Source organism: Salvelinus sp. IW2-2015, linkage group LG19 (genome assembly GCF_002910315.2).
Source record: "Salvelinus sp. IW2-2015 linkage group LG19, ASM291031v2, whole genome shotgun sequence".
NCBI lineage: Eukaryota > Metazoa > Chordata > Actinopteri > Salmoniformes > Salmonidae > Salvelinus > Salvelinus sp. IW2-2015.
The window spans coordinates 13,157,633-13,179,465 of record NC_036859.1 but is presented as its reverse complement, the minus strand read 5'-3'; the positions used below and the strand labels follow the sequence as shown (position 1 = coordinate 13,179,465).

The following is a 21,833-nucleotide window of genomic DNA, read 5'->3' as shown; positions in this document are numbered from 1 at the left end:
GTTGTCTTCCATTTGTGAAAAGGGGAGTGGGGAAATCGTCTTGAGGAAGTGACGATCGTTAAAACCAAGTGACGTCAAATGATGTTTCGTTGAGGTTTGTTTGTGAAAGACAGAACAGTGGAAGCCCACCTCAAATGATCTAGCTAGCTAACGCGGTTATCTACCATAAATAGTTATCAACCCTAAATGGTTATTAGTTATATATATAACAGTGGATATTCTAGCTAATAGCGCGACAATTAACGTAGAAATCCAGGCCACTTGAAATCAGAATCCAGCGAATGGACCGAGAAGGGAACAACAGCTAGCTAGCCACATAGCTAACGTAACGGTACCGTATCAGCATAACGTCAAGACAGTCACGGATCAACGAGGAACGTTGGCTGACTGACTAGCAAGAAAATAAGCTGAGAGTGGTAAGAACAGTTAACTACATACCTTGCTAGCTACTTGCTGGTTTATTGCTTTGTTGGTGATAGGTAACCATTCAACGCCACATTGTATGTAACGTTAATGTTATATAGCTAACGTTAGCATAATAGTTAACGTACAGTAAGTTACCTAGCAACCCCCCTCACCTGTCTGATTTCGTTTAAACGAATGTTGTTAACTTGGTAGCAACTGCATAGAAAACCAACGCCACAATAACACTGTGTGTGTGTTCCCAACTTGCCTGTTGGAGGAGGTGCAGGGAGAATGTGAAGCACTATGGCCAACTTAGAAACCTACCAGGAGTACCAGCGGATTGAGGACTTTGAGGAGGACTCACCTCACGGGGAAGAGGACCTATTAGTACATGTGCCAGAGGGCCTGAGAGGTACTGTACCAGTTATATTACATAACATATATTGTCCTAGCTATCAGGGCTAGACAACGCTATCTTATAGTACAATATGATTTGGAGAGATATGTGATTTCTTGTAATGACACGATTCCTGTTTCCTATAAGCACTAGGAATGGGAATTCCCATGGACCTCACGATAAGATGTTATCTCRATATTTAGGTGCCGATATGATAGGCATTAGGATTCTCACAATTCTATATGTATTGTGATTCGATGTTCCAAACATATTGCTCACCATATACAGTATCTGCTGCAAAGGGACGAGAGCCATGACAAAACGAGTTTTGATCAGTCATGGAAATAAAAGTGCTAAAATAAATTGTCTTTCTATTTAAAAAGAAAATGGAGGACAAAGTATGAAGGAAAAATACTGGAGTTTTGGTGCAGGTACAGCCAACTAGCACAAAAATAATATTGCAATATTGTCAAAACGATACAATGTATCATCAAAATAAGTATCCCTATATGTAACTATTGATTCCCTCCCCCCAATCACTTATAAGCACAGGCACTAGATTCACTTAAAGTTGTTGTTTTCTTTGAATCATACCTGATCAAAACTGTTGTTGCTGTTTTGTTGAGGGGGGAAAAAAGTAATGGTTTCTTTAAATCTCTTTTTTCCCACCCCAAATTTGCAGACTCATGGCACCATATCAAGAATCTGGACAACTTTTTCACAAGAATATCCTTTTAACAAATGTTGTGATAAAACATGTTTCTCTGGCAATATACAATGCCTTCGGAAAGTGTTCAGACCCCTTGACTTTTCCCACATTTTGTCAGGTTACAGCCTTATTCTAAAATTGACTAAATCGTTTTTTTCCTCATCAATCTACACAATACCCCATCACGACAAAGCAAAAACAGTTTAAATTATATATTTTTTTGCTAATTTCCTAAAAAGTAAAAACTTAAATATCACATTTACATAAGTATTCAGACCCTTTACTTTGTTGAAGCACCTTTTGGCAGCAATTACTGCCTTGAGTCTTCTTGGGTATGGCACTACAAGCTTGGCACACTTGTTTTTGGGGAGTTTCTCCCATTCTTCTCTGCAGATCCTCTCAAGCTCTGTCAGGTTGGATGAGGAGTGATGCTGCACAGCTAATTTCAGGTCTCTCCAGAGATGTTCGATCGGGTTCAAGTCCAGGTTCTGGCTGGGCAACTCAAGGACATTCAAAACTTGTTCCGAAGCCACTCCTGCATTGTCTTGGCTGTGTTCTTAGGGTCGTTGTCCTGTTGGAAGGTGAACCTTCGCCAYAGTCCCAGGTCCTGAGCACTCTGGAGCAGGTTTTCATCAAGGATCTCTCAGTACTTGGCACCGTTCATTTTTGCCTTGATCCTGATTGGTCTCCCAGTCCCTGCCACTGAAAAACATACCCACAGCACACTTCACCGTAGGGTTGGTGCCAGGTTTCCTCCAGACGTGACGCTTGGCATTCAGACCAAAGAGTTCCGTCTTGGTTTCATCAGACCAGAGAATCTTGATTCTCATGTTCTGAGTGCCTTTAGAAAACTCCAAGCAGGCTGTTATGTGCCTTTTACTGAGAAGTGGCTTCTGTCTGGCCACTCTACCATAAAGGCCTGATTGGTGGAGTACTGCAAAGATGGTTGTCCTTCTGGAAGGTTCTCCCATCTCCACAGAAGAACTCTAGAGTTCTGTCAGTGTGACCATTGGGTTCTTGGTCACCGCCCTGACCAAGGCCCTCCTCCCCCGATTTCTCAGTTTGGCCCGGCAGCCAGCTCTATGAAGAGTCTTGGTGGTTCCAAACTTTTTCCCTTTAAGAATAATGGAGTTCACAGTGTTCTTGGGGACCTTCAATGCTGCAGAAATGTTTTGGTACCCTTCCCTAGATCTGTGCCTCGACACAATCCTGTCTCGGAGCTCTACGGACAATTCCTTCAACCTCATGGCTTGGTTTTTGCTCTGACATGCACTGTCAACTGTGGGACCTTATATAGACAAGTGTGAAACTTTCCAAATCATGTCCAATCAATTGAATTTACCACAGGTGGACTCCAATTAAGTTGTAGGAACATCTCAAGGATGATCAATGGAAACAGGATGCACCTGAGCTCAATTTCAAGTCTCATAGCAAAGTGTCCGAATACTTATGTTTTGTTAACATTTCTACAAACCTGTTATCACTTTGTCATTATGGGGTATTGTGTGTAGATTGCTGAGGAAATTGTTTTATTTTCTCCGTTTTAGAATAAGGCTGTAATGTAACAAAATGTGGAAAAAGTCAAAGGGTCTGAATACTTTCCGAAGACACTGTATATGCTGTGGCTTATTGGGTTGGTATGAATMATTTCTTTCAAGATGATGTTTAAAAATGCAGCTTTATAATGTGTGTTTCTCTACTGTCACCTAATGATCTAATTTATAAAGAAGCAATTTCAGACACAGTTTTGACATTTTAATCTAATTCAGGCTGTATGATGTCGCAAGATACAAATGCAACTTATGATGCACAGTGACTTTAAATTAGGCACTTGCCTCAGGAGAATGACTTTCAATTATGTGTGTTCTTCCAGAACAAATGCTCTGTACTTTAATGATATTGATGCCAGACTGGTTCACTTCAAGTTGCTTTGTTGTTTTCTTTCTTTCTCCATGGGATGTATTAGGTCTACTTTAAAAATAAATAAAAACATACATGGTTATTATTCGATTAAGCATCAAAGGTTACTTCAGAGTAATTGTTTTGTAGGGTGTGACAACCCTTAAAGGGCAATTCCACCACTTTTCAACCTCAGTTTCATTATCTCCAGCACAATATCATTGTCTACATATGTCAAAATGCTGAAATTCGACTTTTTGTAGAAAATAATCAAATTTAAAAAGTTGTACATGATGACATCAAAAGTTAAAGCATAAAAAAACAAGTGATTTTTGAAATTGTTTGATTTGCGGTGACGTGGAGAGCAAGAAAATACCCTCCCTCTGGCTAAACTCTTTGCAGGTTTTAAAAATAACTGTCTTTTTACTTTTAAATCCTACCCTGTGGTGTTACAGAGAAGCATATTTTTGGACCTTATTGTCTTTATAGAAACGCGTATGTAGACACCTCACTTATGTAGACACTGGTATGGTGTTGGAGATGATGAATATGAAGTTATGAGGTGGAATTTCCCTTTAATTCTTTGTTTTTCTTAACTTGAATTTCCACATCTATCAGTTCCATCAGAAGAATGGCTTTGCCTGTATGATGTTATCAGAGTTCTTTGAACTTTTGTAAGTATATCGATTTATTTACAATCCTCATGCTATTGTAAGATATTTTTTACTTTAAGACAATATTCAAAGTTTATATCGGCTAATGTTTAACCCCAACATCTCAAACTCCTTATTGCAGTCAGTTCCTGTTTGTGGTCACATTCACAACATTCCTGTTCAACTGTGTGGAGTATGATATMCTGTTTGCCAATCGGGCAGTGAACCATACAGGACCTGGCCAGAACCCCCTGGACAGAAACAAGGTCACTCTGCCTGATGCCATCCTACCAAGCCAGCAGTGCACTGAGAGGTACGTCAATCAGTATTGTCTTACACGGAACCCAAACCTGCTGAGCGCGTGCGCAATCTTGCGCCATAGTGCATACATTTATTTTGTCCCCCCACACCAAACGTGATCACGACACGCAGGTTAAAATATTAAAACAAACTCTGAACCAATTACATTAATTTGGGGACAGGTCGAAAAGCATTAAACAATTATGGTAATTTAGCTAGCTAGCTTGCACTTGCTAGCTAATTTGTCCTATTTAGCTAGCTTGCTGTTGCCAGCTAATTTGTCCTGGGATATAAACATTGAGTTTTTATTTTACCTGATGCAAAAGGTCCTCTACTTCAGCAATTAATCCAAACATAAAACGGTGAATCGAATCGTTTCTAGTCATCTCCTAGGCTTTTTCTTATCTTGACTTTGTATTGCAATTGGCAACTTTAATAAATGAGGTGCATTACCGCCACTGACCTCGTTCGTCTTTGTCACCCACGTGGGTATGACCAATGAGGAGATGGCACGTGGGTACCTGCTTCTATAAACCAATGAGGAGATGGGAGAGGCAGGACTTGCAGTGCGATCTGCGTCACAAATAGAACTGATCTATTTTCGCCCTTGGCAACGCAGACGCTCATTGGCACGCGCAAGCAGTGTRGGTGCAATAATTGAATAATATAGATTTCTAAATTTATTTTGCAATGCTCGCGCACACGACGCGAGCGTTGTAGTCAGTCTGTTAATAGATGTATTGGTAGATGGATTATGTATGTGTGTGTGTATATATATATATACAGTTGAAGTCGGAAGTTTACATATACCTTAACCAAATACATTTAAACTCAGTTTTCACAATTCCTGACATTTATTTATAGTAAAAATTCCCTGTCTTAGGTCAGTTAGGATCATCAATTTATTTTAATAATGTGAAATGTCAGAATTATAGTAGAGGAACTGATTTATTTCAGCTTTTATTTCTTTCATCACATTCCCAGTGGATCAGAAGTTTACATGCACTCAATTAGTATTTGGTAGCATTGCCTTTAAATTGTTTAACTTGGGTCAAACGTTTTGGGTAGCGTTCCACAAGCTTCCCACAATAAGTTGGGTGAATTTTGTTCCATTCCTCCTGACAGAGCGGGTGTAACTGAGTTAGGTTTGTAGCCCTCCTTGCTCGCACACGCTTTTTCAGTTCTGCCCACAAATTTTCTATGGATTGAGGTCAGGGCTTGTGATGGCCACTCCAATACCTTGACTTTGTTGTCCTTAAGCCATTTTGCCACAACTTTGGAAGTATGCTTGGGTCATTGTCCATTTGGAAGACCCATTTGCGACCAGCTTTAACTTCCTGGCTGATGTCTTGAGATGTTGCTTCAATATTTCCACATAAATTTCCATCCTCATGATGCCATCTATTTTGTGTAGTGCAGCAGTCCCTCCTGCAGCAAAGCACCCCCACAACATGATGCTGCCACCCTCGTGCTTCACGGTTGGGATGTGTTCTTCGGCTTGCAGGCCTCCCCCTTTTTCCTCCAAAATAACGATGGTCATTATGGCCAAACAGTTCTATTTTTGTTTCATCAGACCAGAGGACATTTCTCCAAAATGCATAATCTTTGTCCCCATTTGCAGTTGCAAACTGTAGTCTGGCTTTATTAAGGCGGTTTTTGGAGCAGTGGCTTCTTCCTTGCTGAGCGGCTTTCAGGTTTTATCAATATAGGACTGGTTTTACTGTGGATATAGATACTTTTGTACCTGTTTCCTCCAGCATCTTCATAAGGTCCTTTGCTGTTGTCTGGGATTGATTGCGCTTTTCACACTAAAGTATGTTCATCTCTAGGAGACAGAACGCATCTCCTTCCTGAGCGGTATGACGGCTGCGTGGTCCCATGGTGTTTATACTTGCGTACTATTGTTTGTACAGATGAACGTGGTACCTTCAGGCGTTTGGAAATTGCTCCCAAGGATGAACCAGACTTGTGGAGGTCTACAATTTTTTCTCTTCTGAGGTCTTGGCTGATTTCTTTTGATTTTCCCATGATGTCAAGCAAAGAGACACTGAGTTTGAAGGTAGGCCTTGAAATATATCCACAGGTACACCTCCAATTGATTCAAAGGATGTCAATTAGCCTATCAGAAGCTTCCAAATCCATTTTYTTCTGGAATTTTCCAATCTGTTTAAAGGCACAGTCAACTTAGTGTATGTAAACTTCTGACCCACTGGAATTGTGATACAGTGAATTAGAAGTGAAATAATCTGTCTGTAAACAATTGTTTGAAAAATGACTTGTCATGCACAGAGTAGATGTCCTAACCGACTTACCAAAACTATAGTTTGTTAACAAGAGATTTGTGGAGTGGTTGAAAAACGAGTTTTAATGACTCCAACCTGAGTGTATGTAAACTTCTGACTTCAACTGTATATATAAACTACCGTTCAAAAGTTTGGGGTCACTTAGAAATGTCCTTGTTTTTGAAAGAAAAGCWATTTAAAATAACATAAAATTGATCAGAAATACAGTGTAGACATTGTTAATGTTGTAAATGACTATTGTAGCTGGAAACGGCAGATTTTTTATGGAATATCTACGTAGGCATACAGAGGCCTGATGTTTGTTGATAACGGGCCTCTACGCCTATGTAGATATTCCATAAAAATCTACCCCTTTCCAGCTAGAGGAGAACCGAAACAATGTCTACACTATGTTTCTGATGAATTTGATGTTATTTTAATGAACAATACATTTTCTTTTCTTTCAAGGACATTTCTAAGTGACCCCAAACTTTTGTGTGTGTGTGTGGTTGGCTATAAGAATGTGTAGTTGAGTAGAGATAGTTATCTCTTGCCAGTTCAGGTTTATTGTTTTTGTACATGATCTGGCAGAAACGAAGGTGCTTGAGTGCATGATGTACACGTCCCTGATGTACACTTGTCTTAACACAACCAATGTCAGAATCTAAATCCTTTTTCATTGAAATTGTGTATTGAAAAGGCCACAGTAATACCAGGGTATATATATATATATATATATCTAGAGCCTGCAGAACTTCATCAGGGTTGAAAAAAGGGATTTTATTTGTCCAGCATAATGTGATTATGACCAGTCATTCCGAGGCTAATATTTGCTTATTAGATTTGTGTGAGATATGGTTTTACTGTAAGATGGGCTCACATTCATAGAGATACAATGTGGAGCACAGAGCATTGGCCTACTTTCACATGGCCTTTGGGTTATTCTTCCACTCAGAACATTATGATGAGTCCATTTAGTTGTGTATCAGAGATGTTAATTGTAAAATGAGCTCTTTTGAGTGGCAGTCTTATTATTGTCTTTCCTATTACCTAATTGGAAGTGGTCATTAATTGAACTAATTTGGATTGCTGTCGAGCACTTAAGTCTAATTGTGTTCAATGGACCGAGGGAAGGGCTGCTGTTTTTAGTGAAGTTTGATTATTTGAGTAATGCGTGCTGTGAAACCTTGTGTTGAAGAGCTTTGTTAGTTATGCCTACCGAGCAAAAGCTTTGGTACTCATGACTTCTCTGTCAAAGACATATCTGAAAGAGAAATTAAGTTCCGTGCAACATACTGGGTTATTTGGAAATAGCCATGGGATGGTTTTTCAATGCCGTCAACAGCATTGAAACAATTTCTTTCAATATCTTTTATACATTTGAATATTTGTAGCTACTTTTTAAGTAAGTACCTGCAGTCAACTTGTGCAATACGTTAGGAGATAAAGAAGATTGTGTGCTTCATTTCACCTGTGACATCATTTTTCATTATGAAGCTTACCTGTAGTCCCCAGTCACGTGGTGTTTGAGACTGTATAAAATGTTTGCAATGTGCTCATTAGCATTTAGTTAGCATTCTCTATGGGATTTATACAGCCTAGCAACTACTGTACATTTAACTGTTTATTTCAAAATACTAAATTAAGTGTAAAAAAAAGATTTAAAAAAAGATTCACTTAAGTATATATCTTGCTATGACTGATTTATAGCCCTGCATATTCACATAGCCTTCTCCTAAAACACTTGTAAACACTAGGCAAGTTGCAACACCGCCAGCCTGTAGTGTATGACTGGTTCCTGGAGCAGGCTATTTGTGTATCTGTGTTCAGAGTAGTACCAGGGAAAACAATGTAATGGATAGTCCCTGAATGGTGAGACTCAGTAGCTGGAAGGAATCACTGTGAAATCTGGGCAGGCAGCCTGTGGACCACATGACATCCCCTAGTGCTGCAGCAAGACCCAGACCCCACCTCCACCACCACAGCGGAATCTTTTTCCAAAATGGATAAACCATCTTGCTTGTCTTTTGCAATATCGTTAATCTGATTCTGCACACAATCCTAGACTGCGGGGTTATAGTTGACCCCCCCCCTAAAAACTTCAGTGACTGAATGGGTGTTTATATAGAAGATGACTACACACCACTGCTAGGAATTCTAACCCAGGAACAGCATGTCCCACCATTTTAGAACTACTGACTTAGTCTGCTCCCCCCAACTCCTCTCCGTTTCATCATTGAGTTGGTCTTGAAATGAAAGAGATGTCACACAAATCAGGAAGTAGCCTAACTTTGTCACGTTGTTTGTATTTGGTTTTTAATTTCAAAATTATACTCCTGAATTTGTTTACCAGGATGGCTAGCTAGATAATAACCTGTGTGACTTGTTCTGTATTTTGAAATGGGATACTTTCCCAGGTGATTCTTAGCAATTCTCTGATACGCAGGAGAGACTTTTACTGAGACATATCCAAGCCACAAACTGTGAACAGGAGTGCAGTATCTGAAGATACCTCTCAGTAGAGCCTTGCACGGGTGTGAATTTTAAGCCCGAGCCCCACCCATGCAAGTGACGTTCAGGCCCTACCCAGGCTCRATTGCTTCTGCCAAATCCTCTCCCAAATCAGAAATAACTTCCTCCATTTTGTAAGTCCATTAGCTGCTCCTCTGTCACTCTGCATGCACTCTTATGGCGGCCCTGAGTCTGAGTATCCATAGCAACGGCACCACTTGGGCTGCTCCGCTTAATGAAGAGACGTGAGACAGCAGTTAGCTGTTAGCTACTTTTCGTCATCTCTAAACTTATTTTTTGTGAAATAATCTCTCCTGTCTTATATTTGACGAGGTTGAAGCATTTCTGACACCATGTTATGATCTTAGTCAGATATGTCTACTGCGCAGCAGAGCATGTGCAAATGGCTCCGCTTCAAAATGTTAGTGATCAATTTAGTGATACCCGAGCCCTGCCCGTACCCTAGTTATTGATGAAAAAACATGCCCGTCGGGCTGGTCGGGTAGCAGAGCTCTACCTCTCAGGCCCCACAGCTTAATTACAACATGTGGTTGGTTCAGGTCACCCGTGAGGAGTCTTAAAGCAACAGATTCATAAGGCTCCTTTACTCTCATTTGTAGATGGTTATTTTGGACATACATCAATGGTGAAAATGAATGATTTTGACCTGCTCTTTATGCAGCTGATGAATGGCTCGTGCCATCTTCCAACACCTCTGTATACAGATTCACAAACACATGCATTTTCCATTACGTGGAATGAACCACTGATGTCAAACAGGGACCAAAAACATGAATCTTAAATATTTATTCCCCCCCCCCCTTTGTCATCCTTTCTTCTCCTCTGTAGGATCCAGGAGAACAGTTGGATCATCTTCCTGCTCATCATGGCAGCCATCTTCTGGGTCTACCGGATGATCAAGGTCTTCTGCAACATCCTCCACTACTGGGAGATCCGACAGTTCTACATCAAAGCACTGAAGATAGGAATGGTAAGGCGTGATCCCACAGTCTCATGAAATTGTGATCTGCCAAATGGTTCGAGGTAGTTTTAGCAACTGTATCAGCAAAATAAAATTGCTTGGATTACAATGGTTTCAAAAAACGTCAAGATAAATGTTTGTCGTCATGCCCACCCCGCCTTACGCACGAGTCCCTCCTATCACGGTACAATCTCTGAACACCTTTGACTTCTGCCCTTTTGCCATTCCAGGGCGAGCTGTGTAACTTCACGTGGCAGGAGGTGCAGGACCGTCTGATCAGCCTGCAGCGGGAGCAGCAGATGTGCATCCACAAGAAGGAGCTAACTGAGCTGGACATCTACCACCGCATCCTGCGCTTCAAGAACTACATGGTAGCCATGGTCAACAAGTCCCTGTTACCTGTACAGTTACAGCTCCCCCTGTTGGGCAATCTGGTGTTCCTCACCCAGGGCCTCAAGTACAACTTTGAGCTGATTCTCTTCTGGGGTCCGGGATCGCTTTTCCAGAACAAATGGAACCTGCACCCCAAGTACAAGCGTGCAGGCAACCGCCTGGAGCTGGCCCAGCAGCTGAGCCGGGTCATTCTTCTGATGGGCGTGGCCAACCTGCTCCTCTGCCCCTTCATCCTGGTGTGGCAGGTGCTCTACGCCTTCTTCAGCTACACCGAGGTCATCAGGAGGGAGCCGGGGAGTCTGGGAGCACGTCGCTGGTCCCTGTACGGCCGCCTCTACCTGCGCCACTTCAACGAGCTGGACCACGAGCTGCACGGCAGGCTGGGCCGTGGCTACAAGCCCACCTCCAAGTACATGAACTCGTTCACCTCACCGCTGCTGACCGTGCTGGCCAAGAACGTGGCGTTTTTCTCGGGCTCGGTGCTGGCCGTGCTCATCGCGCTGACCGTATACGACGAGGATGTTTTGACCGTGCAGCATATCCTGACCGCCATCACCGTGCTGGGAGTGGTCATCACCATCACCAGGTGAGTGAGGAGACAAAATGGCATCCACAGAGGGAATGGTGACCTTTCGCGATGATCTTGTACTGGTTGTGTTTCATTCAAAGAAGTCGTTCCTTCCCGTTTCCCATTGCGGATGAGTTGGTATGGAAAAGCTCAACCTAGTTTCCACAATATGGTTGCCACTCCACCAATTCTAACAGATCTGATGAGGAATGAGCGAGGCGGTAGAAGGGAGGGAGCTCTAGGGAACGTCTATCCATAAAGAAATTCAACCTATGTTAAACCCACAAACATACCAGTCCGTCCATGATCCATGTCATATGTGTTGTGTGAAAAAGAGAGATGACGTCTGTGTGAATATGCCCTCTCAGGTCGTTCATCCCAGACGAACACATGGTGTGGTGCCCGGAGCAGCTGCTGCAGTGTGTTCTGGCTCACATCCACTACATGCCAGACCACTGGAGGGATAACGCCAACAAGAGTGAGACCCGGGACGAGGTGGCACAGCTGTTTCAGTACAAAGCGGTGGGTGAGAAGGGCCAGACAGTAAATAGACGGCTCATTGGCTTCACCTTAGATGGAAAGGAATTACTGAACTTTATATGGCTTTATGGCATACGGTCTGAAATTAAATTGTTCTTGTAACAGACATGTAAGGGCTTAACATAAGCTAACTTCTTTGAATGACTCAATACCTAACAAGTGCTTTAATTGTAAGTAGTTATTTATGTACACTCCAATTCAAATGAATTCACCATAATATGACATTCCCCACACAGGAATGAATTGATGTTACAGCACTTTAAACATTTGTTTGGGTGACACTATGTAAAGTAGTCAGACTTGAGATCCGAGTTCTTAACTGTTCTCGCAACTCTCTCATTGACGTCAATGAAGGATGGCGCAGGCTATATGCTATCAGATACCCAAGAACTTCTAGTCATTGCTAGTTAGCATTGGCTCGCAAAACTACCTCCAACTTCCTTCGTACTGAACACCGCGACACATAAATGGTATGCACGARTTCATCTGACTGGGGAAGGAGATTAAGGGCATTACCAAAATCCCGAAGTRTCCCTTTAAGCGTGCGTATCTGAAGTCTGAACATATCTTCCCAATACAAATCCCTTTCTAGTATAACTCACCAGTGTTCTGTCTGTTTAGGTGTTCATCCTGGAGGAACTGCTGAGCCCCGTTGTCACACCCTTCATCCTCATCTTCCTCCTGAGGAACAAGTCCCTGGAGATCATCGACTTCTTCAGGAACTTCACCGTGGAGGTGGTCGGAGTTGGCGATATCTGCTCCTTTGCACAGATGGACATCCGTCGCCACGGAAACCCACTGGTGAGTTCAGGTCGTCTCTGCTGCTCTGCTGCACTCTGCTGCACTCATTTAGGGTGTTTACCGTATTGGGAAAGATTTATCGTGTCATTATTACGAAAGCATTTGTTATTTTTCATGTTGAAATGAGAGACTAACACTGTTAATTGTCAGATATCGCCAAGTTATCAGTCATACTGTACATGCTATTACAAATCAGTTTTCACTTCGTGTGTGTTGTTGTCCTGATATTTGTGACTACTTCTGTATAATGGTGTTAATTCATATTTTTGTCGGGCAAAGTTCCTGTGAGGGATGTATAACCGGTTGTCTTTGCAGTGGATGTCAGAGGGCCAGACAGAGGCATCTGTGTACCAGCAGGCTGAGAACGGCAAGACTGAGCTGTCCCTGATGCACTTCACCATAAAGAACCCCCACTGGCAGCCCCCCCAGGAGAGCTCAGTGTTCATCAGCCATCTGAAGGAGAAGGTGCACCAGGACGCTCAGGGAGGACCCCCCACCCAGCTGCTGCTCTCTGAGGCCCCGCTCTGCTCCTCACTGCTCTCCAACGAGTCCGGCAACGCAGTGAGTGACTAACTCACCACCACCAATTCCTAGTCAGTCACAGTTAGTACACAGGAAGATATTTGCCTCAACACTCTGTATCAGCACCCCTACTCTCATTCAAACGGTTTCATCCAACAATGATGTCAATGTATTGTCATTTCTCAAAGATTTTTGTTTAGTATTGGATTACATTATGTTGTGTTATTTTTCAGCTTTCTTGTATACTGACCTCTGTATCTCTGGGTTATGTTTTCCTGTCCAGCCTGACAACCTATTGGCCAGTGTCCTAGCCCACCCTATTCTGACAGCGTCAGGCCTACCCGGCCGAGACCGCCGCTTCGTCCCTCCCAGCACGGCTGCCTCTGCCGCCGCCAGCGTCCTGGCCTCGCTGTCCATCTCCCACTCCCAGCTCCCCCACGCCAGCCGATCCCACTCGCATGTTCTCCTGCCCTCCACCCACCCCGACAGCACCATGTACTGCAGCGACCGCACTGTCATTGACAGGTAGGTAAACAGACTCCACGCTCTGCAAACGCACTCCACAACACACAAAGTTTAGGTTGTTCTGTAACACAAAAGTGTTGCTTGATTAGATACTTGCAAGCCAAAAGTGTGTTATTGATTTGATATTGAGATTAGTTGAAAGTGGTTGGATTAAGTGATGAATAAAAGTGTATTTAGATGTTTTTTAGGCTTGCTAATAATAGCTTGTTGTTATTTCCTCAGCATGTCAGCCAGTGACTCTCGGATCAGGAGCACGACAATGCTTTCAGAGTTTGCCTTGGCCGAGATGAGTCTCCATGCTATTTACATGCATGAGGTAGGTAACCTCAAAGGGATGACCTCAGGGTCCTTATGTTTATTTAACTGTGACGCTAGGGCTGTCCCCGACTAAAACAAATCTTGGTCGACCAAGAGTCGTCTGTTCTTTCGACCAATCGGCTGGTCAATTTTAATAAGTGTGTTATCCCATATGTAGACACAGCCTATGTGTTTTTAATAAAATCAACTATATGTAGGCTACTGAGCTTGTCTGATGCTTTAAGCACACTGATTAAATAATTAAGACAATTACACAAGAGGGAGCAAGAGATCAAGGAGCCTAACCAGAAGAAACAAAACCTGTTCCCGAACCACCACCTCCCGTTGATGCTTCTGGCCTTCGCAGATTCTGCCATTATGCTCCCGAAGTTGTCAGTAATAGGCTATACCAGGGGTCGGCAACCTTTTTCCCATTTGGAGTGCCAATTTATCTTGTCATTTCTACCGATCCGCGTGCCAGTTATGATTTTCATATGCACATTTTCGTGGAACAGTTTCATTTCTTTTATAATAAAGTTGTCTCAAAATGATTGTCGTGTGATTTAATAAAAATTATATCTAAATGAACAATTATACAAATCTTAATCAAATATTGCCATTGCCAACTATTTTTTTATTTTAATTGTATTTTATAGAATCTTTATTTAACTAGGCAAGTCGGTTAAGAACAAATTCTTATTTACCCCGAGCCAAACCCTAACCCGGACGATGCTGGGCCAATTGTGCGCCGCCGTATGGGACTATGTAAAATTAGCATACATAAAGCCAACAAATAAAAACGTTGCAGCTGACTACGCATGACCTTTCTGCGAGGAACTTGAAACATTGTACTAACAAATTTGCAACATTATATTAAAGTATTCTGGAGTTTCATGAGCCAGTGAGCTCTGGACAGGCACAGCTGTAGGCTATTTGCGCAATGGATAATAAGTAATCAGGTAGGCCTATTTTATGACGTTCCCACCGGATCAGACCATTACATTTTGTTTCTCCCTTTCTCGCTGGGTGATTATCAAAAGGAAGAGAGCTGGAAATACTTTTCAAGTATGCTACATTAAGGAACTATTGTCATTCTCAATGGATATAAAAACAGAACTCCTTTACTTGCTGTTTTGAGGTGAAGAAAAACTTACTTAGTAGCTCCACAGCTCATTAGTGGTGGTGAGTTAAGACGATCAGAAATACTATCAGATCCCCAAATGGGCACATTTATAAGCCTACATTTGCATGCAGGCCCGACAGCCAAGGCTTACTTCTACGCGTAATCGGGTGCGTATCCTTCCTCAACATTGACAGGAGCGCTCCAAACGAAACAGTGAATAAATTGACAACTCGTAAATGGAATGAAATAAACCAAAACTTGTTTCTCACAATTGTAATTTAAGTTGTGCCCTCTGCAAACAGCGTGTCCACCCTGACAATGAGAACTGTAAAAGACTATAATAATAATAATATTGAATGCATTAACAGAAATTACGGTAACCAAACAAACATTGTAGATTAGAAATGATGGGTGTTAACAGTAAATGTACTACTGGTGATACTGGTATGCCATCTCCACGGCCTCCGCAACGGATTAGTCCACTGAAACTGGCGTCAATCAAGACGTGCCAAAAAAAAAAGATTTTTGCAACTGTTCCACTAAAAAATTCTCGGTCCACCAACAGCCTATCGACCAGTCGACTAAATGGGGTCAGCCCTAGTATGCACACACAAACACACAAGTGTGTCCTTTTCTGTCTCTAGGTCCACCAACAGAACTCGCTCCCCCACCAGAGAACATCAGGCCAGTGGCAGAACCCAATGCCAATGAGAGATCTAATCAGCAACACTGGTACGTAACAGTCATTCATCTGTTTTACTTAGGATCTTGGCTAAGTCAGATGGAGCATGTTGGGTTATGACATCCAGTTGATCAACTGTCTTATGCGCCGACCCTCTATGCAATCAGGTTCGCAGACGCACAGCGGCCACACAGCAGTMCACCTGTCTAGTATCCCCACCCCGCTGCGTCTGGGAGGCTGGACGGAGGAAGAGGAGGAGGATGAAGAGGAAGTCCTCAACAGGGGATCGACTCCTAAACAGGACTCCAAGAGTAGTTGTTAAAGTGCCTTAAATAAAGGGGTGTGTTCCATCTTACCTCTATTTCCTACACACAGACACTCCTCCCTAACCTATAGGCTAATATTGTCGGAAAATGTTCTTCTATCTAGTACTACTGTTTTTGCTTTTCTTAAGCGAGCAATAGGTAGAAATAGCTCTGCCGTTTCCTGGTTTCTAAAATGTTTGCCTGATTGTGTTATACAACAAGCAGACTGCTGTGAATATCTTTATAACCAGTAATAACCCAAAATATTGTAGTTTTCAGCTGTTTGAAGCTGAAAACCGAAAGCAAAAAGAAGCAAAAATAAACTTAGACTATAACTTAAACTATAACTCTAATTTCTATCTGAAATGTCAGGTCATACTCACAACTACGTAATGGACCTTAAAAAAAGGGTGTGTGGCTGATTGTCTTTTCTCCTCTTCGTTTGCAGTGTTTCCACTCCTTTCTTGATGAACATTGTGGCCTTAGATGATCTTTTTGGCGAGTATTATGACATCACGTAACACAACACGGCAGTTGGGAGAGCTCATTGGATAACCATTGTCTCAGTCTCCACCCCACTACCATGCCTCTCCTATCACATCAGGAGTTGTTGTGGCATCAGGGAAACTGACCTGTCTTCCATCCCTCTCGCCATGTCATCATTTTGTTATAAAATGTATAAATATCGCTCATAGAGGACTGGAGTCTGTGTGTTTGTGTGAGTGTGAAAGAGCGTTGTGTGTGTGTTTAGAACTCGGGGTAAGGGTGGCATGCACAGCCAGGAGACTTGCAGGGCAGGCTTGAGCATGGTACATAGCAACACCTGTCACACTTTTGTTGCGTTTCTTCATGTGTTTATTTTTAAAAACTTTTTATTTGTGCATCTGGGAGGTTTACAATGTGGGTCTGGGTTCACTTTCTCATGGTGGAAATGGTGTCTTACCTGGTGCTGAAGAGAGTATGGAGTGAAGGTCTATCATACTAGCTGCCTGACCATTTTCACTATATGAGGAAAGTTGAGGGCAAAATTATACATTGGCGTATTTGGCCATGACTTATTATTGCTTGACATTTGTAAATACACTTTAGCGTCTCTATATGTTCTGGCGGTTTTAATGATTGGGAAAGATGCGAAGTAATGCGGTGACCTGAAGTAGGCTGCAACTATACTACTTAGGTCACCAATAGGACCCCACAAGAAAATCTGACAAAAGCCAACAGATGGACTAGATTCATTAACCACATTTCTAAACTGGACATAATCTCGTTGAAAGCTGCTGTCTATGACTTTAATGGGCCTAATACCATGTTTTCTTCAGTATTAAGTTATTTATCTTTTTAAAGTAATTGGCGTTCCTAAAACAGTATTTAACAGGTAATAACTTGATTACTCTGTATCAAAGGATCGCCAATGTTCTGTCTCCACTGGCAACAGAGATGTATGTATTACTTGACAAACGCACGAAGATCAAGATGMCATATTTGCCCAGGCAGTAACTACTTTGTTGTGGGTAGCTATGAGAATAGGCAATGCAGAGTCGCATATCATGTACAGTAAATCATTAAGTGTTGTTGATTTTGCATGTACTGCTCAAAATTTTGTTCACGGAACACTTCCCCCAATGTACACACGAAGTAAACTTTTTATTATAAGGGCTGTTCCTAAAATTGTCATTACAGCAGTTGGAGTTTGTGGTTTTACTTTATTTGTAAGTTAATCCTATGTCAGTATTTTACTTTTCTCAGAGAACAGCCTAAGATGTCATTTTAAATAAGATAATTCTCCCTTTGTTGTCCCAAATATTTAAACTGTCCAGATTTCTGAGATATGACCTATAATTAATTACAATATGAGTGAAATAGTAATTATGTTAAGAAGCAGTTTTTGTGTGTTGGAGTGGTATGGGTGTACCCCAACAACAGAATGTTTTGGGTGTATACCGGTCATGCAAATCAACAGCTGATTGGCCAGCTCAGCCAATGAGCCATTTTTTTAATGGTCTGTTTGAGATACAAGTTTGATGTGGGGTTTTTTAAGTCCTTTTTTTCCCTTCAATTTATATTTTGTCCACAAAAGTATAGGATGAGTCAACAACATTATTTGAGTATGAGTTAACAGAATGTCAACTTTTAAAAAGTGAGATTTTCACTGGACAGTTACTTTAAGTTATGAATATCTTTAGTATTTCATATTTAATTTAGCATTTATTGGTTTCCTTAATTAGTCTTTATAGTAAATACATTCATACCAAATATGATTGGGATCTAATTTTAATAATATATWTWTTTTTTTATTCTTAAATTTGCCCCATGTAAAACACATGTATTTTCCTGGATGTATTTCTCATGCAACATTGACCCAAACAGATTTTCTAAATCTTTATTTGTTTTTTAATTCGATTTTTATTTTTTTTGCCTTTGACACAACATTTTTGGATATGCAGCTTCGAAAATAAAAAATCCTTCATGTGTGCTTTAGCACCACTTAGTGGTTTCATCAGGACAGTACAACTCAAAGGAAAGCAAACGTGTTTGCGTGTAAATGCTGAATGTAACCCACCCATCACCCCTAGAAATGTATCCTTGTTACTGTAGCCAGAACTGCTTATTGAAACATTACACTAAAGCTCCGTCACTGCTATCCATGCCCGGCTGATCCACTAACCTAGAGCACATCTATATGTATATCTCTATATCCACCACTACTGTAAGACTTTAGAGAGCACAGGTGAAGACTATTTTCTTTATTTTGTTTTCTATATGTGTGTTTTGAAGGGGTGTGAGTGTAGTCATCAGTCTAACTATGCTAAGCTAACATTGACTCAAACGTTTTGCACTGACTGAAAATAAAATGTCTATTGATCGATACCTGCATTAAACTACATTTTAGATAGAGCCGGGGTCTCAAAGGGATAGTGAGTGGAACTCCCATCCTGAGTGGCCTCTCTCACAGTATGTATAATGTGCATATAGCATCACCATGCGTAGTATTGTTATCGTCCACACTGTGGGCCTATCGCAGACCTGGTTGTTGTTACCTCTGGTCAGTAAAAGTTCAGCCAGTAGTGGAAATGTCTGTAAATGTTTTTAGTAACATTTTAGGCCTAGTCAATGCTACAATTGGTATGGCTGTTGGTGTTCCATTTGTCATTACTGATGTATTGAGTTTTAGTTGTGGAGACATGATAGGTCATGTGTCTTGCCAGTTTCCATAGCTAGATCTCACTGCCTCACATCTCTGTTTATTATGTAGCTTTATTTTGAGCAGTGCCTTAGGGTTAGCGTTAGTTCCTTATTAGAAACCAATGTATGTAAACCATCAGATCTAATTTTACTTTGAATTTTAGCAGCACATGATGTACAGTATTTATTTTGGCAGGTTGGTCATGTTTTGGCATCAAATATACAGTGGGAATTGTATTACAACAGACTGATATTTGACATCAAAGTAGTCAAATCACCTTCACCTGATAAGAGAATTAATCTGATCAAAGTTTTTGTTTTGCACTATCTGCCTTCCCGATCCAAAAGAAGCTGTTTGGGAGGGGAATGTTTTATACCCCTTTCAATGAAGTTGAATGATTATTTTATCACATCCTTGAGTCTCCCCACTCAATATCATTGCTTCTTATCCACTACAAACCAGTAAAAAATATATATATATATTTTGACTGGTACAAGGTGCTACGTTTTCGTATTCTAGTGTTGAATAGTTTGAGGCATCTTGTTTTTTTGTTACTTAGGTTTTTTTCTTTTTGTTTGTTTTGTTAATTTAAGGAACACTAGCTGAGAAGAAACCATGCCAAAATTACTTTTTTTCAACACAGCTTTATCATACATATTTTATTTGTTTTCTGTAACTGAATAGAGGCAAAGGAATTCTTATTTCATGTGTATTTAATCATTGAAGTGTGTTCCAAGATGTAATGTACTTTGAAATAAAAATAATAATATACGTTCTATTCTATGCATTTATTGAGTTGGAAATGTTTTCATTGGCACAAACTTTCCAAATGTAATTCCTTAACTGCCATTAAACATGAAATAAATGCACAATTCACAGACATGAAATAAATTAATCTTATTTTGCAGTTTTATTAGTGTGATAACTAGCAGTGGTGATTTTTAGCATGTAAATATTGGTGAGCAAACACCATTATTTTATATGCATGCCAGAAAAGCCACTACACAACATTAAACAATACATTAATTGCACTATAACGGTGACAAAGGTGCCCACAAACTGTTAGGGCCTACTTAAATCTGGCTCAACAGCAGTCCCAACACCTTACCACTGCTACACTTGGCTATCAGCGGAGCCTTGTTTGTCAGCGAAACAGTTAATTCAGCCTAACTTGCATAAATAAATGTGGTTTATAGTGACAATTGAGATGTACAAACTATGGCATAAGGGGTGGACGAGCGGATAAGAGGCAATCCGTAATTTCGATTAAGACATTAATGAGTGAGCTAGGACGGACATAGTCTATTACTATTTGTTCAGCACTTTTGAAATGTACAGCGACAGAATTCAGAACATGGGCCGTTTTTACAGTATTTTCCCTGTGAACCAAGTCAGAAACGTAGGATAAATAAAGGAGGCGTATAAGCAGACAATGAAAGCTATTACAATATTCAATGATTACATTTCTCTAAAACAGGTTATAGGCTACATGTGCACCACCAAGTCAGAAGAGTGCAAAATTAAGAGGGGAAAAGGGAACAAATTATTAGGGTGAGCTACTAACAGCTTATCATTTTTATTTAAAAAAAAGAAAAAATCACCATTTACCAGTTCTCTTGAACGCACTGAAGTCGGAAGTCGGTGATTTCCCAGCTCCGAGTTCTGAGTTGTTCTAAACGTGGTATTTTTAAAAAATGATGCCAAAGTCTCCAGTCATGTAAAATGATGTAGAGTTGGACCCTAAGCCACAAAAATGTTTCCCATGTGTCTCTACTCTACTGCTCTATGCCACTACTTAAATGTAATGATATGCATGCAATGCTTTATTATAATGGTGATTTATTTTTTCTCATGCGTTCCAGTACCTCGGAGCTCCCCGGGTCACCCCACTCTAGCGCTCACTTTTTTTTCAGGCACCTCCCGATTTACTAATTAAGCACTGCATATCTCCTTGGAATATTACGTAGTTTATGCAGCAACATACAATACATTTTTGGACTCACCTTGTGCTGTGCTCACTTGAGAGGTCCTTCCTGGGCAAATTTTGTCATCAAAGTCTGGTATTTGTATTTATTATGGATCCCCATTAGCTCTTCTTGGTTTCCAGCAAAATTAAGGCAGTTTACACAATTTAAAAAACATTACAATACATTCACAGATTTCATAACACACTGTGTGCCCTCAGGCCCAAAACTCCACCACTACCACATATCTACAGTACAAAATCCATGTGTGTGTGTGTATGCATGTGTCTGTGTCTATGTTTGTGTTGCTTCACAGTCCCCGCTGTTCCATAAGGTGTATTTTTCCCTGTTTTTTTTATATAATTTTACTGCTTGCATCAGTTACTTGATGTGGAATAGAGTTCAAGGTGGTCATGACTCTATGTAGTACTGTGCGCCTCCCATAGTCTGTTCTGGACTTGGGGACTATGAAGAGACCTCTTGTGGCATGTCTTGTGGGATGTGTATGGGTGACTGAGCTGTGCGCCAGCAGTTCAAACAGACAGCTTGGTGCATTCAACATGTCAATACCTCTYATRAATACAAGTAGTGATGAAGTCAATCTCTCCTCCACTTTGAACCAGAAGAGATTGACATGCATATTATTAATATATTAGCTCTCTGTTAATATTAGCTCAATTTACAATTCTGAGTTGGATGACCGTTCAAAGTGTATTTTCCCAGTCGGAGCTCGTATTTTCCAGAGTTCCCAGTTGTCTTGAACTCACTGAAGTCAGATTTACCAGTTCCRA

General features: G+C 41.0%; 1 protein-coding gene across 3 annotated transcripts; it reads left to right on the top strand.

The window, feature by feature from the left end:
• Positions 1-89: 89 nt before the first annotated feature.
• On the top strand, positions 90-19,854 carry LOC111979241 (autophagy-related protein 9A). Of its 3 annotated transcripts, XM_070448824.1 has the most exons (15): positions 90-416; positions 683-817; positions 1,485-1,530; positions 4,022-4,084; positions 4,206-4,376; positions 10,006-10,147; positions 10,369-11,117; positions 11,468-11,621; positions 12,261-12,440; positions 12,756-13,001; positions 13,246-13,487; positions 13,710-13,803; positions 15,552-15,639; positions 15,757-15,929; positions 16,343-19,854. In XM_070448824.1, the coding sequence occupies exons 2-14, from the start codon at positions 709-711 to the stop codon at positions 15,909-15,911; spliced, it is 2,439 nt and encodes an 812-aa protein (XP_070304925.1). In that variant the 5' UTR covers positions 90-416; positions 683-708; the 3' UTR covers positions 15,912-15,929; positions 16,343-19,854. The 3 variants fall into 3 exon arrangements, with proteins under 3 accessions (XP_070304925.1, XP_070304926.1, XP_023865408.1); XM_024009640.1 differs by lacking the exons at positions 90-416; positions 1,485-1,530 and having other exon boundaries at positions 729-817; positions 4,029-4,084; XM_070448825.1 differs by lacking the exons at positions 15,552-15,639; positions 15,757-15,929; positions 16,343-19,854 and having other exon boundaries at positions 13,246-13,491; positions 13,710-13,797.
• The last annotated feature ends 1,979 nt before the right edge of the window (positions 19,855-21,833 follow it).